Source organism: Rhamphochromis longiceps, linkage group LG4 (genome assembly GCF_057381845.1).
Source record: "Rhamphochromis longiceps isolate RC_006_pf linkage group LG4, R_longiceps_female_GT1.1, whole genome shotgun sequence".
NCBI lineage: Eukaryota > Metazoa > Chordata > Actinopteri > Cichliformes > Cichlidae > Rhamphochromis > Rhamphochromis longiceps.
Genome location: NC_140560.1, coordinates 20,717,987 through 20,731,656, shown reverse-complemented (window position 1 = coordinate 20,731,656; position 13,670 = coordinate 20,717,987). Strand labels below are relative to the sequence as shown.

Below are 13,670 nucleotides of genomic sequence, written 5' to 3'. Positions count from 1 at the left end.
CCATCAGTCACTGTCAAGTCTGCAGTTTTAGTTGCAACATGTAGAACACTACTCCAATAATAACTTTGGCTGGCTACAGCTACTTAGTCAAAAAGTATGTCATGCCACAACAACAACAGTGTTGGTTCTTCAAAGATCTCTACTAATATCTGTTTGACTTATCTCAGCTGTGCCAAAGAGTTCTGGCATTCTTAAAAAGCAATGGCTGTATCCACTCCTGTTTTTGTAAGGCACTGTGCTGGTAATCATGCAGTGTACCTGCAAGGCTGTGCAAATGCACAGGTGCCGCTGGCTATTGTTTATTTTCATTCAGCCTGTCTGGGAATTAGGGATGTGGATGTAGGAATACTGGGGTAAAGGATGGCAAGTAAACACAGCTGGCTATCTTTGTGTGTCTGTGTACTCTCCTTCCTGTGGTTTTATGTTTGGCAGTAAATCAGGTTCTTATGTGTTTTTAAGTGGCGGCAGGGAACGGTTATTTCCTAAAAAGGTGCTCTTTGGTGACACTTTAGGGGCACTGGACACTTTTCAATGCCTGAGGAGCAGCACAAACTTTCTCATAAATGTGTCGTCTGCTGTTTGAGTGCAGCCTTATCTCCATGGTGATAAGATGTTTATCCTGTCCACGTCTCTGTCTCCGCCTCCACCTCCACCACCTCCTCCATTATCATCTTCCTCCTACTCTTTCTTGAGCTTTCCTGACCATCCCTTCAGTATTTCCTGCTTTTGTAGGCGGAGCAACACTGCACTAGCTAGCAAGCTAGCTGGCTGCCTCAGTGGGCCTGACCTGGCATAGATAGAAAGACCGAGTGAGAAGGAATAAAAGAAAGAAGGAGAGAACTAGCATGGCAGACATCCAGTTCTGTGGGCTGAAGTGACTCATGGCTTACGGTAAAAGCTGCTGTTTCTCCCCGCCCCTCTCTGGCAGGCTGGTTCGGCTCTGCTTTTGCTCTCTCTGCGTCTTTAAACGGACTGATTACATTATGACAGACAGAACGACCTCACAACACTAAAGGCAGCTCAAATGGACAGTTTTGCACAAGCATGACTCTGCGCCATCTCCCCTTGTGATTCGTCATATGTCTCTTTAGTTAACTTCAGTCGAGTTTCACTGAGTTCCCTTTTGCTCTTCTAGTTTTATCATGTTTCCATCTCATTTTACACTGTATTTCATTACCTGCCCACATGAGGCCTTTTGACGAGCAGTAAAGGTAATTCTGTGTGCACCACTGTGTATACATGCGAATGTATGTTAACGTAAACAGTCATAACTTGAATGTCCCTGCTCAACTTGACTCATAACAGTAAACAGCTGGTGTGTTTAATAGTCCAGGCTCAGGGCAAGAGTTAAGATTGTATGTCATAAAGATTATTAGCTATTCTCTGGATTAAACGGCTGTCTCTATCAGGGATATGTGAGGATATTACATAGGGAAATCCTGGCCTCCCTTTGACTTGACTTGTTTAGGTGAACTGTTATGACTGCATGGTTGAAAGTGCTAAAATTTATAGCTACCCCCTTTTTGTATTTGTGTAATGCTCTGTGGGAAAAGCCCTTAAAACATGATCAGGTTTTTTATGCCCATAAGCTGCATTAAGACAAAAATGGCATAACATTGTGGTATGAGCCGTCTTTGTCAAGTGAAAGGACAGTGCAGCTAATGTGCTAATGGCTTGTCTGGTGGAGCAGAGAGAGAGTGAGTACATGCTTGCTAGACTTGATGTGCTCTTTAAGTCTGCTGATGATGCTGTAAAAGAGCCTTGGGAATCCCCTCAAAGAGGACTGGGACATCTTGTGATGTGATTAAACATCAGCTCTCGCTGATTTTTTTAAAAAAAATTTATTTTCTTCTATCTTGTCTTTCTTACACTGTGTCCCTGCTCTTCTGACTTTGTCTGGTGTGCTGGTTGTTCTTTTCCTCAACCTCTGCCACGCCAAAACACATGCTCACACATACTGTAAGTAAAGAATGTAAAGTATCCGTGATTAGTCAGGCTCCACATACTATATTATATGTGTAACTGTGAGTCTTCCCATTATTATCACTCTCTCCCTGATGTTGCTGTTTTGTTTTTTTTGCTTTGCAACAATTCATATCCCGAGGCCCTTTCATGTAGAGAAGGCATGACACCAAGCTATTTTAAGACTGGCATGTTGAAGAAAGACCTTGACCTGGTTTATCCTTTAGAGAGGGAGGAGAAAGATGATACTGACAGCCAAACATGATGGCCAGATGTCTTTGCTGTGTACTTTTTAAAAGGCACAGATTGTCCTTCTGCCATTTTTTTCCCCTTGAGATAATGTTGAGATTATCGGCAAAGCAGTTGCAAAGAAGGCATCCATTAAATCAGGTTTTGCATATGTATATACGCACAGCTCCTGTCCTTATCTCACCCTTGTTTGTCAGAGAATTTAGCAAGCTATCTGTGCCACTTTGGCTTTGTTGCTACTGCTGCGCTGCAAATATCTATTGAGGAGTGTTATATTTGCCTTCAACAAATCTGCTGGTTATGCCTGTGGTTGATGACAGCTGGCATTGTGTCCTGTTCCACTTTGCCTTGTCAGGATATCCAGGTCACTGTTGCCATACAGTTTAACCCTGCCTCAACTCTAACTCTTAAATCTGTAACACTAAAACTTGCCATTATTGCAGAATATCCCAAACACAGCATGCAGTGACTAAATAGCTTTGTCTTGCATCTTGTTGTGGTGTGGGTGTGCAAAAGGGCCATTTTCTGCGTGCTATCAACTGGAATTGTAATGCTTATAACAAAAATGTGTCACATTAGTGGCTACCAACCCTATTAATAGCGTTTTTGATTAACCATCATCTCTAGCTGATATGTAATTTTTAAAAAATCATTACAATTCCTCTAACAATTTGTGCAAAACTGCAAACACATTTACACATTTTTTCTGTCTCATGGGGAAAAAAACCCCCCATCAAATCAGCTCATGTGAGCTGAGCTGAACAGTGCCTAAAAGGATTTGTAGAGCAAAGATGCTCCATAATATCAGCAATGAAATGTTGGATACAACTTGCCCCAGTTAAGGTCAGTAAGTGGGTTGCATTGTAATAAAAATTAAACTAGTTAATTCAACTTCCCAACAGTTTCTACATCACAAATTTGCCGAATTTTTGAGTCCCTCTTGTGTTATTTTTGTTGCTTTGTGCAGAAGTAGAACAGGAAATATCAAAGTAGGAAAGACAATTTTTTTTTTTTTTTTTAGTTGTCTTGTTTTGTAGTACTGAGACTTCAAAATAGTATAGCATGACGCAGAACAATTGTTTTTGCAATGTTTCTGCATCAAACCCATTCTATCAATAAGTTTGATAAAACGAACCCCTGCTGCCGCTGCTGTAATGTTTTGCACTGATTACAATGCATCAAATCAAACGCAGTGTGGCGTTTGAGACCATCATAGGCAGAGGTAGCAGATTCCTGGGAGGTGCACGTTTGTGTGTTTATCAGAGAGTTCATTCATCTGGCTGGCAGCATGCATTGTCAGCTCTGTACCATCCAGTCTCTGTGCCCCTCAGGGACTTCATTAAGCCAGGATCAGTACAGCTGAGGCCCACATAGCCCTCCTAGATTATTTCCTCCTCCTATCTCTCAACATCCATCTTTGTCCTTCATTTTCTGACTTCTTTCTTTTATGTTTTCGTTCCTCTGGATCCCTCCCTTGTTCTACCCTCATCTCCATTTCCTCCACAAGTACACCCTCTGAGAATACATTGGCCGTGAAAGTATTCAGATTTCTATTACCAAACATCCGTCAAGTTCATAGGAGTACTTTACAGAAAATAGAAGGCATAGTTGAGCAAATTGTGCATGCCGTACATTTCTTGGGAAGGTGAAAAGGGAAACGTTAAAGCATTGTTTGCACAAAGAAGGCCACTTCAGCAAGGAAACTCGAGCTTCCCTCGCCTCTAGTCAGGTGTGTTGTACAAATGTTAAAGTGAAGGACAGAGAACAGAAGGCACACAGGCAGTCCAGTACCAGATCAGACCGCATCATTTTACAATCAAGAAAAATGAGCATTCAGCAAAATGACCCAAAGTGTGTTAACCGCTTTTTGAAAGAGAATTTTTAAAGCAAACAATCCTCCACCAGCTTTTGACCTGAATCACACAGACCACCTAGCTTTCCAAGCTAAAGGATCACAAACTAAATACTTGAACATTTCAAATTTTAGTGATCCCACCACTGGATATCCGAATGCTTTAGCTTTCTTTTAAACTGTAGCTTTTGCTTTTACAGTTTGCTGCACGATAAAGTAATAGATATACAACGAAGCATCCGAGTTGTTGTCAGGAAGCTGTTTGTTTTTTCCTCTACTTGGATGCACCATCTGTACTTTGTGTAAGTTAGCACACAAAGCGAGCGAGTGGCCATGACCTCACCGTGCATTAGGACCTCACAGCCGAGAGGCACAGGGGGCTGAACTTCAGCCATAAAGGGACTCTGTTCTCCACTAAACATTGACTTATTGTCTTGTTGTGTGGGTGCTGGGATCATTTGTAAACAATAGCAGCCTTGATCTAGGGAGCTGCTGCTCCCTGCTCTTCCTATCCTCTTCCCTCTCTGCCTTCTATCTCATGGGTATCTTCCTCTGTTGTCTCTGTGCGCGTCACTCCAGCACCATGTTTTGAACCAGACTAAATCACACACAAATTAGCAGATCCCTTCAACCTTGCTTATTTCATGTGTCCAGAAACCATCTCCCCAAAGTGACAGCTCTGTTTTTGATTACTGCATTTCCGACTTGCAGCCATAAATTTTGACAAAAATCGACATTTGTCATCCTGTGCATTCTTATCCTGTGTCTGTTCATGTGTGAGGAAAATTGCCATTCCAGCTCTGAAGGGCTTCTCTCGCTCTCTTTCGCCTGCTGCCGCTATTCAAGAGGCTTTCCGTCGTGGGCGGCAGCACTAATTGCAGACGGAGCTAAATGTTTAGTGACAGTTTTGAAAGGTTGAAAGATGTGAGGGCATGGGCGGGAGAGAAGAGCCCTGCTTTTTTGTTTTACATCATGGCTTGAGAGTGAATAATAAAAGTCTCCCCTCTGTTTCTCTCACTCTCATCCCCTCCCCCTCCCCGCTGAGTCGGCCGCGTCTCGGTGCTTTTCCAGAGAGGGAGAATATCCTCCATCAGGATAGGAATAGAGCGCGATATAAATAAAGCCGGAGAGAAGCAATAGATAGGAGAGGAAAGACCCAGTCAGAGCAGGGTTAGTGGGAGGGGGTGAGGAAGGAAGGGAGGTGGTGGAGGAGGATGGGGGGGGGGGGGGGTTGTCTCATGCCGTGCAAGAGCTGTGCAACTTCTTGGCAGCATTTCAGATATGAGCCTCAGAAGCTTGGCGAGCCGAGCAGACATATTGAGACAAGGATGGTCGCTGCGTTGCACACAACCTAGCTCTTTACAGGATGGTCGGGAGGCACCTCTCCACAGGTATTTCATTACTGTGTTGCACACTCTTCTACTTTCTTCTTGCTCTCTGTTTTTCCTCCCATCCCTGTGTTGTTTCGGCTGATTGCGTTTGCGCACTTTTAAATATTAAAGCGACAGTACACTGTCGAGCATGCAGTGTCGTGTTACGATGTTCTGTGTGTGTTATTGTGAGGAAAGCATGTGTGCTGTTGAAGCAGGAGCACTGGTTATCCAGACAGGAGATCAGAGCCTTTTTGGCTCTAGTTCAGGACTGAGAAAATGGCGGCCCTGCACTTCTCAGTCGAGTGACGCTACAGAACGACGGCGCTGTGTGTGTCAGAAATACATTGCCCTCTTTTTCTTTCTTTCTTTTTTTTTTTTTTCCTCCCCCTTGCTCTCTTCTGCACCCTCTCTCCCTTGTCTGTAGTTGCAAGCATTAAAGTAAGCTTGAAAACATCTTGGTGCACGCATCCTATCACTTCCCTCCTGTTGTTGTGACAGTCGCCGTATTTGCATACAAACTATGCACGCATGTGAGGGCGCATGTAAACAACAGAGGCTTCAGTTTGAGATGTAGCAGAAATGAGCCAGTGAGGTGGCGCAAGGTTGATGATTGGAGTAGAGTTTATTGTTTCAGTGCTGAAAATCGCAGCCGGATTGCTTGATCCATTCTACTCGCTCTCGGAGAAATAAGATGAAGCATTTTTGCATGCAGTTGTATGGGTAGATGGATGTTTTCTGAGGTGTAGAGGTCGTAAGTAAAAGATGTTGTCATTGATTGCATTCTGCAACATGGTTCCCAAGTATGGAATTCCTTTTTTGACTTTTTGGTATAAGGATGCTCCAATCCAGCTTTTTCCAGTTCCTATACTACACCATTACAATGGCTTTGGGTAACTGCCAATACTGAGTACAGGCCCTGTGACAACTTTGAGCTATAATCCACAGTCTGATGGAAAGAATAATGTAAGATAACATCATTTAGCCTAATTGTTGCTTTATGAACTTTGTAAATTAAGATGCTGGAGTTTAATATATATATATGTACTAAATTGGTATTTATTAGTGAAATAACTTGGGACACAGAAATGAATTAAAAAATTTAATAGATAATAATTATTTGCACTAGGGTTATTTAAGTTGAGTGTGAGGATCACTACTGTTTACTGTTTTCCTTTACAATAACGCTAGCTTCTAATATAGCCCTGCTCACAACAGGAATGTGTTGAGTCACACACTTGTATCTCAGCTGGAGTAGAGCTCAAAAGAAACAGGAAATCTGAAATAACTGAGTTGACTTGTGTTACCATGAGTGAAACGAAGGCTTTAAAACAGGTGTTAAACCAAACACAAGAGACGCTGATGGGGAAGCATTTTTGTTTATTTAGCACCTTTGAATATAAATGTCACAACAAAATGAACATTAAAAAACAAAAACTTGCCCAAAAGCATGTTTTATTTAAAATTAACTCTGGAGTTAATGGGGAGCCAGTGCAGCTGAATTGATAGCTCCCTCATATTGTGTTATGCTGCCTTCCAGTTGTAGGATTTTTCCACTCAGAAAGTTGGAGAAGCCCCGCCAACCCCGACTTCATAATCCAAGATGGTGGCAGTGCACGTCAACAGTAGTAAAACTGGGAATCTGTGCTATAAATGTTGTGTATTTGTGACTCGCTAAGCAAGCTGTACACAGAAAAACGACCAAGGTATTGTGTGTTATTGCTGGCGATGGATGAATGGTTCGACCTTGCTAAAGACCAAAATAAATCCTGCTATTTCTTGCTTTTACTACTGCTACCACAGCAGTGGCATCACTCCCAGCTTCAACTTCAGAGGTAAAATGAGCGCAGCATTAATTCAGCCTGTGCTCTGTGTGCTGACAACTGTTGTAGTAAACAGAGAGGCCCCAACAATAAAGGAATATCACATATCAGATCTGTGCGTCACTAGTTGGAAAGGTGCAGTATCTATCTGTTATGACTTCTGTTTGCAGTGTGTGTTAAATTATTTCAGCAAAAATATTTTACATGCAAATGTTTTTAATTTGATTTATTTTTAACCTTGTTTGTTATAAATAACCTTAGAAACTGAAAACTTTATTATTGATGCTTGAGCTGTATACATGCACAGTAAAATAAAGAGCAAAGCTGTCAAAAAATTAAGACTATGTTATTTTTACCTGAAGGTATTACAAAAATAAATACATTTCAGTGCATTTGAAATACATGCAGAATTTGGTTTGTTATTGATTTGCTGATATGGGTCAGTCATTCACTAAAAAAGACATTCCCTAGATAGCAGCATATGTTGCTCTAAAGCCTGTGCACATATATCTGTCAGGATTAATGGTGCACAGGTGGAGACTTGCCATGTCCACTAAAGCACCTCTGCATCACGGTTCCTGGCTTTTGAATTGTGTGTTGATTGCAAGCTGGAATGTCCCTGTCCTCTTCCGTCTGGAGCATTCCACTTCCATTATTTCTCCCAGAAATTGCTCATTTTGATTGGTCAGACCACAGAACATTGTTCCACTTCTCCTCAGTCAATCTTAAATTACCTGAGGCCCATAGAATGAGGCAGTTTTGTTTTTTTAAATGGTAGCGTAGTTTTAACTTGCATTCATGAATGCAGTGATAATGTTGACAAGTATTCCTGAGCCTGAATCTTTTTATGACCTACAATACATAATAATAATCACGATGATAATAATAGTTATTATTATTATTATTACACGTAGAGCAGTTTGTTTGTTTTTTTATGATAAAATATAAAATACTTCCTCTTGCAGTCTGTATGAACTTCTTCCCATCAGCCTCTCTGGAAACTTTTTTATCTAATCATGTTACCAATTAGCTTAAAAGGTTCCAAGATAGTATTCTAGCTTTGTACCACGTTTCCAATCTTTCTGTTGTTCCTTTCTTTAAATACTCATAACTTTTCAATCATTTTCAATTAGAAAAGCAATGTTATCACTGCCATTTTTTAAAGAATTGCACTAAACTAATTGAACATTTGAGGGAAAGACGAGAGAAAAATATAATATCATGTTTTACTACAAATTCTTTAAACGTACTGAATGCACGGCACCTTATTTTGATAAATGACATATTTTAAAGTGTTTGTTCCTTTAGAAATGTGTAGTATACAAATAAAGTACATAATTTTTATTCATTTACTAATTAAAGCCCCCTCTGTTATCATATTAGTAATTTTTCCTTTTATTTATTTATTTTTATGTGGGTGGTATGTATTTTCATTTATAAAGCATGGTGAAGACACATTGCATGTTGCCATGGTATTTCAATCTTACTAAGCAAATGTGGGTGTGATGACGTATGCAACTTAGTCTCTCTGCTGTCATCCTGTTGCTCCTGCTTATGGCTCATGATTTTTTTTGTGTGTGTGTCTATTTTCCTTGTGTGTGTCTTTCACACAGAACTGCCCCCACAGAGTGGCCAGGGAGCCCAGTATGATAATCCCCTCTGGGGGCACCTGCCAGCCAACAGAAGTGCTACGAGTGCTGCATCTTCCACCAATCTCAGTGGCTGGGATCAACTAATTATCGACCAGAAGGACACAGAGGCTTGGCCTTCTATTACACTCAGCCAGAGCCAGGTCCCTCCAGGAGGATGCCCTTTGGACACTGACTCTGGTCACCTGACCAGCAGCAGCAGAAGCAGTAGTACTAGCAGTAGTTGTAGTACAGTGAGTATGGCCACGGGAGCAAATAGCCAAACAGGCCACTTCCCTGCCAACCACCTCAGCAGCAAAGCCAACAGTGGGCCCAGCCCTGCCAATCATACTGGAACCAGCATGCTCTCTGGCCAGGTTGCAGCCAGTCGCAGCTGGGGCCCTGGGGCTGTATCTTCCCATTGCCCCCCTCAGTCCTCAATGGGGAGTGAAACGAAGAGTGACAGCCCAGGAGGAGGAGGCAGTACTAGGAGCTGGGGTCCTTCATCATCCTCCAGCACCAACTTTAACTTGAACCTAAACCCTAATGCCAACCCGTCTGCCTGGCCCATGTTGGGGCATGACGGAAGTGGCACAGGGGGAGGCAGCTCAGGGGGAGCCAACACCATTTCACCTCCTCACTCTACACCCAACCTCTGCAATCCACCTGGCCCCCCACCAGCCCAGACCAGCACCTGTACCGGAGCCAACACTAACAGCAACTCCTCGGGGATTGGCAATGCCTGGATTACCATGATGGCTTCTGATGCAGAGCCACACCCCTCCCCGTCCACGAATGTGTCTTTCAGTTCAGAACCTCAGAACCTTAAAACTGATGGACCAAATCACACTAATAAGCAGGAACCCCCCAGCCCCATCCGCAGTTTGCCTGGCTGGGGAAGTGCACCTGTAGGCTTGGGTTCCATGACCCAGCCACCGCCAGGAGGCTCACAGGTCAATGGTGAAGATGGTAATTCAGTATGGGGTAACAGTGGCAACTCAAAGGCAAGTTCATCTAAGGAGGCACCTGGCTGGGGCCATGAAGGAGATGGAACAGGGAACTCTGGAGGCTGGGGTGAACACCCTGAAGAGACCCAGGGAGGATGGGATACACCCAGCTCTCCCGCACAGGACTCTCAGTCCATCTCATGGAGCAGGGCTGTAAGCACAGCTGCGGCTAGTGAAGGAAGCAGTGACAGCATGGAAGGCCATCCCCAGCAAAAAGACCGGTCATCCAGAGAAAAATCAGCTCCTTTGATGCCTGCCCAGGATCTGGACCCCAGGGTGCTGTGCAACAGTGGCTGGGGACAGACTCCCGTTCGCCAGCACACTTCCTGGGACATGGACGATACCAAACGTAAGAGTGATGTAGGCACTGGATCATGGGGCTCTGGCTCAACCACTCCAGTCGATGCCCAGGGGCCCTCCAACACTAACACAGGCCCTAGCCAGATGACTGACTCTGGGAGCAAAAATGATGCGCCTGGTTCTCAGGGCACTTCTAGTTGGGGTGGTAACATAGCAGCTACCAACCAGCCAAGCTCTGGTTGGGGAGAGCCATCCAGCAACATCAAGCCCCCAGGTGGCCCTGGTGGTTGGGGAAACCCTCCACCAGGAGGTCCAAGCACCAGTATACCCAAAAATGGTGGTCAGTCCTGGGGAGAGAAGCCAAGTGGGTGGGAAGATTCTCACATCAAGTCAGGATCCCAGAACTGGGGAGAACAGCCCAAAGCATCTCACACTTGGGCTAGCAGTGGAGTGAGCAATAACACAGCAGAGTGGGGGGACTCAGAAGAGAGTAAAAAGAGTCCCACTACTGCTTGGGAAGGAGAACCACGAGGCTGGGGAATGTCTTCTCAAGGACCTGGAGGTAATGGTGGCTGGGGAGAGTCACTTCCTCAGCGACCCAGTGGTCCCTCTCAAGGCTGGGGGGGCAAGCCTCAAGATGGGCCTAGTGGTAACAATGGAGGAGGGAGCATGGGGTCCTGGGGGGGATCGGGCTCAGTGAAACAAGGTCCAGGTAGGGGTGGAAATAAGCAGGAATCCTCAACAACTGAGCCTACAGGCTGGGAAGAGCCTTCCCCTCCTTCCATCCGACGCAAGATGGAGATCGATGACGGGACCTCTGCTTGGGGCGATCCCGGTACCTACAACAAGGCAGTCAATCTGTGGGACAGGAACAATTCAGGATCGTCCCAAGCTAAAGTTACTACTGGAGGCAATAATCCCCCCAGCACCAACAACAACCATCCCCACCCTCTCAATCACCCTTACCACGGGCCACCTGCACCCCTACAGAGCCACAGCCAAAACAGCCAGAACTCAGGCCCCACCAGCGGGCCTTTGGATCCTACTGTGCAACACCAGCCTGGAGCATCTCACAGCAGAGGTCCCCTGATGGCTCAAGGTAAGGTGATATAAACTATATATTATGCAGACTGTAACATGACTTGCTCAGATTTCCCTGTTTATGAATGCTAACAATGTATAGTTAATATACACAGTCAGCATTCAAATTTTGATTTCAATGAGTTTAATCTAGTTAATGGTAAACTATAATGCCTGCCTGGGTTTCCTAGTTTCTTCATCCTTGTTCACTGTTCAAAGCAAAAGGTGCTAAAAAGCTTGTTTGGTGGTTGGCTTTGTCCGCTGCTAAGCTCCAAGCTGTTGATCCACTTAAAGGTAATATCTTAACCTAGTTTACTCTCTTTGGATTTGCCTCTAATCAACTATCTAAATCAGGTGGGTAGGGCCAGGCCTGTCCCTCAGTGACGCCCTCACACTTCACAACTCTCGGCTCGACTATGGGGGCAACCCTGGCAACCTCACATGGCAGAGGAAACACAAGAATGCTGTTTACAAAGGGCCTCGTGAAAATATTGATTCACCACAAACTGTTTGAGATGGATAGGAAGTGTGTGATTATATAGGAGCCACCATCTGTCAGTAGTTGAAGTGAGGAACAGGAGGAGGAGGAGCAAGACACTATGCACTGGGCAGAAGCCTCCTGCTGGCCCTCATTTGACTCTTCATGTTGAACCCTTTGGATCAATCCTGACAGCAGGCTGTTCACTGGCTGTTTAATATAGAGTTTTAGTGACTTACGATGGATAGAAACAAACTCTTCAGATGAGATTATATCTTGTTTAGATCAGTGCACCTCTTACCCAGTGACACAAGAGGGTTGAATGTTAACTATAATTTTGAAGCAGCCTTTGGGACTTGACCTTTCCTTGGGGAGAGAGCTAAACTGAGCTTGGCGCTGCTGCAGGCCTAGAGACAGCACTCTGTCTTTCTTGCCAAAAGGGACGGGACCATGCCAAATCTTAAATGGGCATCTCCTCCCTCCATCAACCTTCCTGCTAAGCCAAACCCAGGTTTCTGCCTCTCTGCATGGCTGGCATTTCACACTTCAAAGCAGAAGGCTAAATCAGTTTAGTGGTGTTAACCGGACTCAGTTATATTTAAGCCTCAGGTTATTAGGGATCAAATACTAAAATGTTTGGTTTTTCTATGTATATATAGACATTGAATATGGTCAAGACACAATCATACATCACTGTTAGATTTCCATCCCATTTTCTGTGTCTTGGGCATCTACCATGCACATTTAAACTTAGCTAGCAAAGTAAACCAGGCCATGCTGTATGGCACAAAGAGCCTTTATTGTTGCTCTGTATGAAGGGCAAGAAATAATGATTTGGTCTCTTAACTGTCATTTAAACACACAATTTTGCAAACAGAAGTCAGTGTAATGAACAAATGGCGTATCGTAACAACAAAATCTTTGTAGTTTAGTTTGACACTGTGTGGTCACAATATTGAAAAAAACGCCGCATGATCTGATTGGTTTCTGAGTAGTACTGATTGTGTTTGTGTGTCCTCCAGGTTGGGGAGAGATATCCAGCTCCCACACAAAATCGGAGAGCTCCTGGGGGGAACCTGCATCTTCCCCGGTTAGCGTGGATAATGGGACGTCTGCCTGGGGCAAACCCAGCGGGAACTGTGGGGGCTGGGGGGAAAGCAATCCGGAGAGCTATGGCAGGGGCAACCCGACAATGACACCTGCATCTTGTAAACCTGGTAAATGGCTCAGTCTCGTCCAAGTGTGGATAGCTTTGGGATACAATCATACTGTATGTGTTGCTATACTGCTTAAAAACAGAAGTTTAAAAATTCTCTCCCGGTGAGTCAAGTCAAGGACATCAATATGGCACAAGGGAAGCAGGAGTACTTGGGTTTTGCACATAAATCTACACTGACCCCTAGTGGCTATATTATGTTTTTGACGTAGTCTCTATGTGAAACATAAAACCTTCACATTTACTAGATGTAAAACATCGTACAAACAAGTTTTTAATTGTGCATTATAAACATTACTAGCTTAAGAGACTCATGCATATTACCCAACCATCCCCAGTGCTTTTGAGCCAGGTTGTCAAGCGTGGTTCAAACATCCTACCCATATAGTTGAGATTAACTTGGACCAGGGAATAGTAGATAATAGAATAGAATTTACCTGTTGCTCTTATTCATACTGCTTATTTTAATAATTAACTTCTTGTTATTTATAAAGACAATAACAATAGAATTAATAGTAGCTTTGTGCTCATGGTAACAGATAACTTACATTCATGTTCTTAATGTTAACATTTTTTTTTTTTAACCACCAAAACGCCTCGTTCAGCTGACTAATGGTTACTTTTAGTGATTCAACTATGTTAATTTAACTAAGGCAAATTACTCTTTTGCTAAATGTTTTGACATATTGCTCATGTTTCCGTCTT

At 43.7% G+C, this 13,670-nt stretch overlaps 1 protein-coding gene across 1 annotated transcript in view; it reads left to right on the top strand.

The window, feature by feature from the left end:
- tnrc6c1 (trinucleotide repeat containing adaptor 6C1) overlaps positions 1-13,670 on the top strand; it is a 45,842-nt gene that overhangs the window by 20,342 nt on the left and 11,830 nt on the right. Inside the window, exons 5-6 of the mRNA XM_085403713.1 lie at positions 8,870-11,290; positions 12,772-12,966. Of these exons, the coding sequence (XP_085259839.1) occupies positions 8,870-11,290; positions 12,772-12,966 (2,616 nt within the window). The remainder of the gene's footprint in view (positions 1-8,869; positions 11,291-12,771; positions 12,967-13,670) is intronic.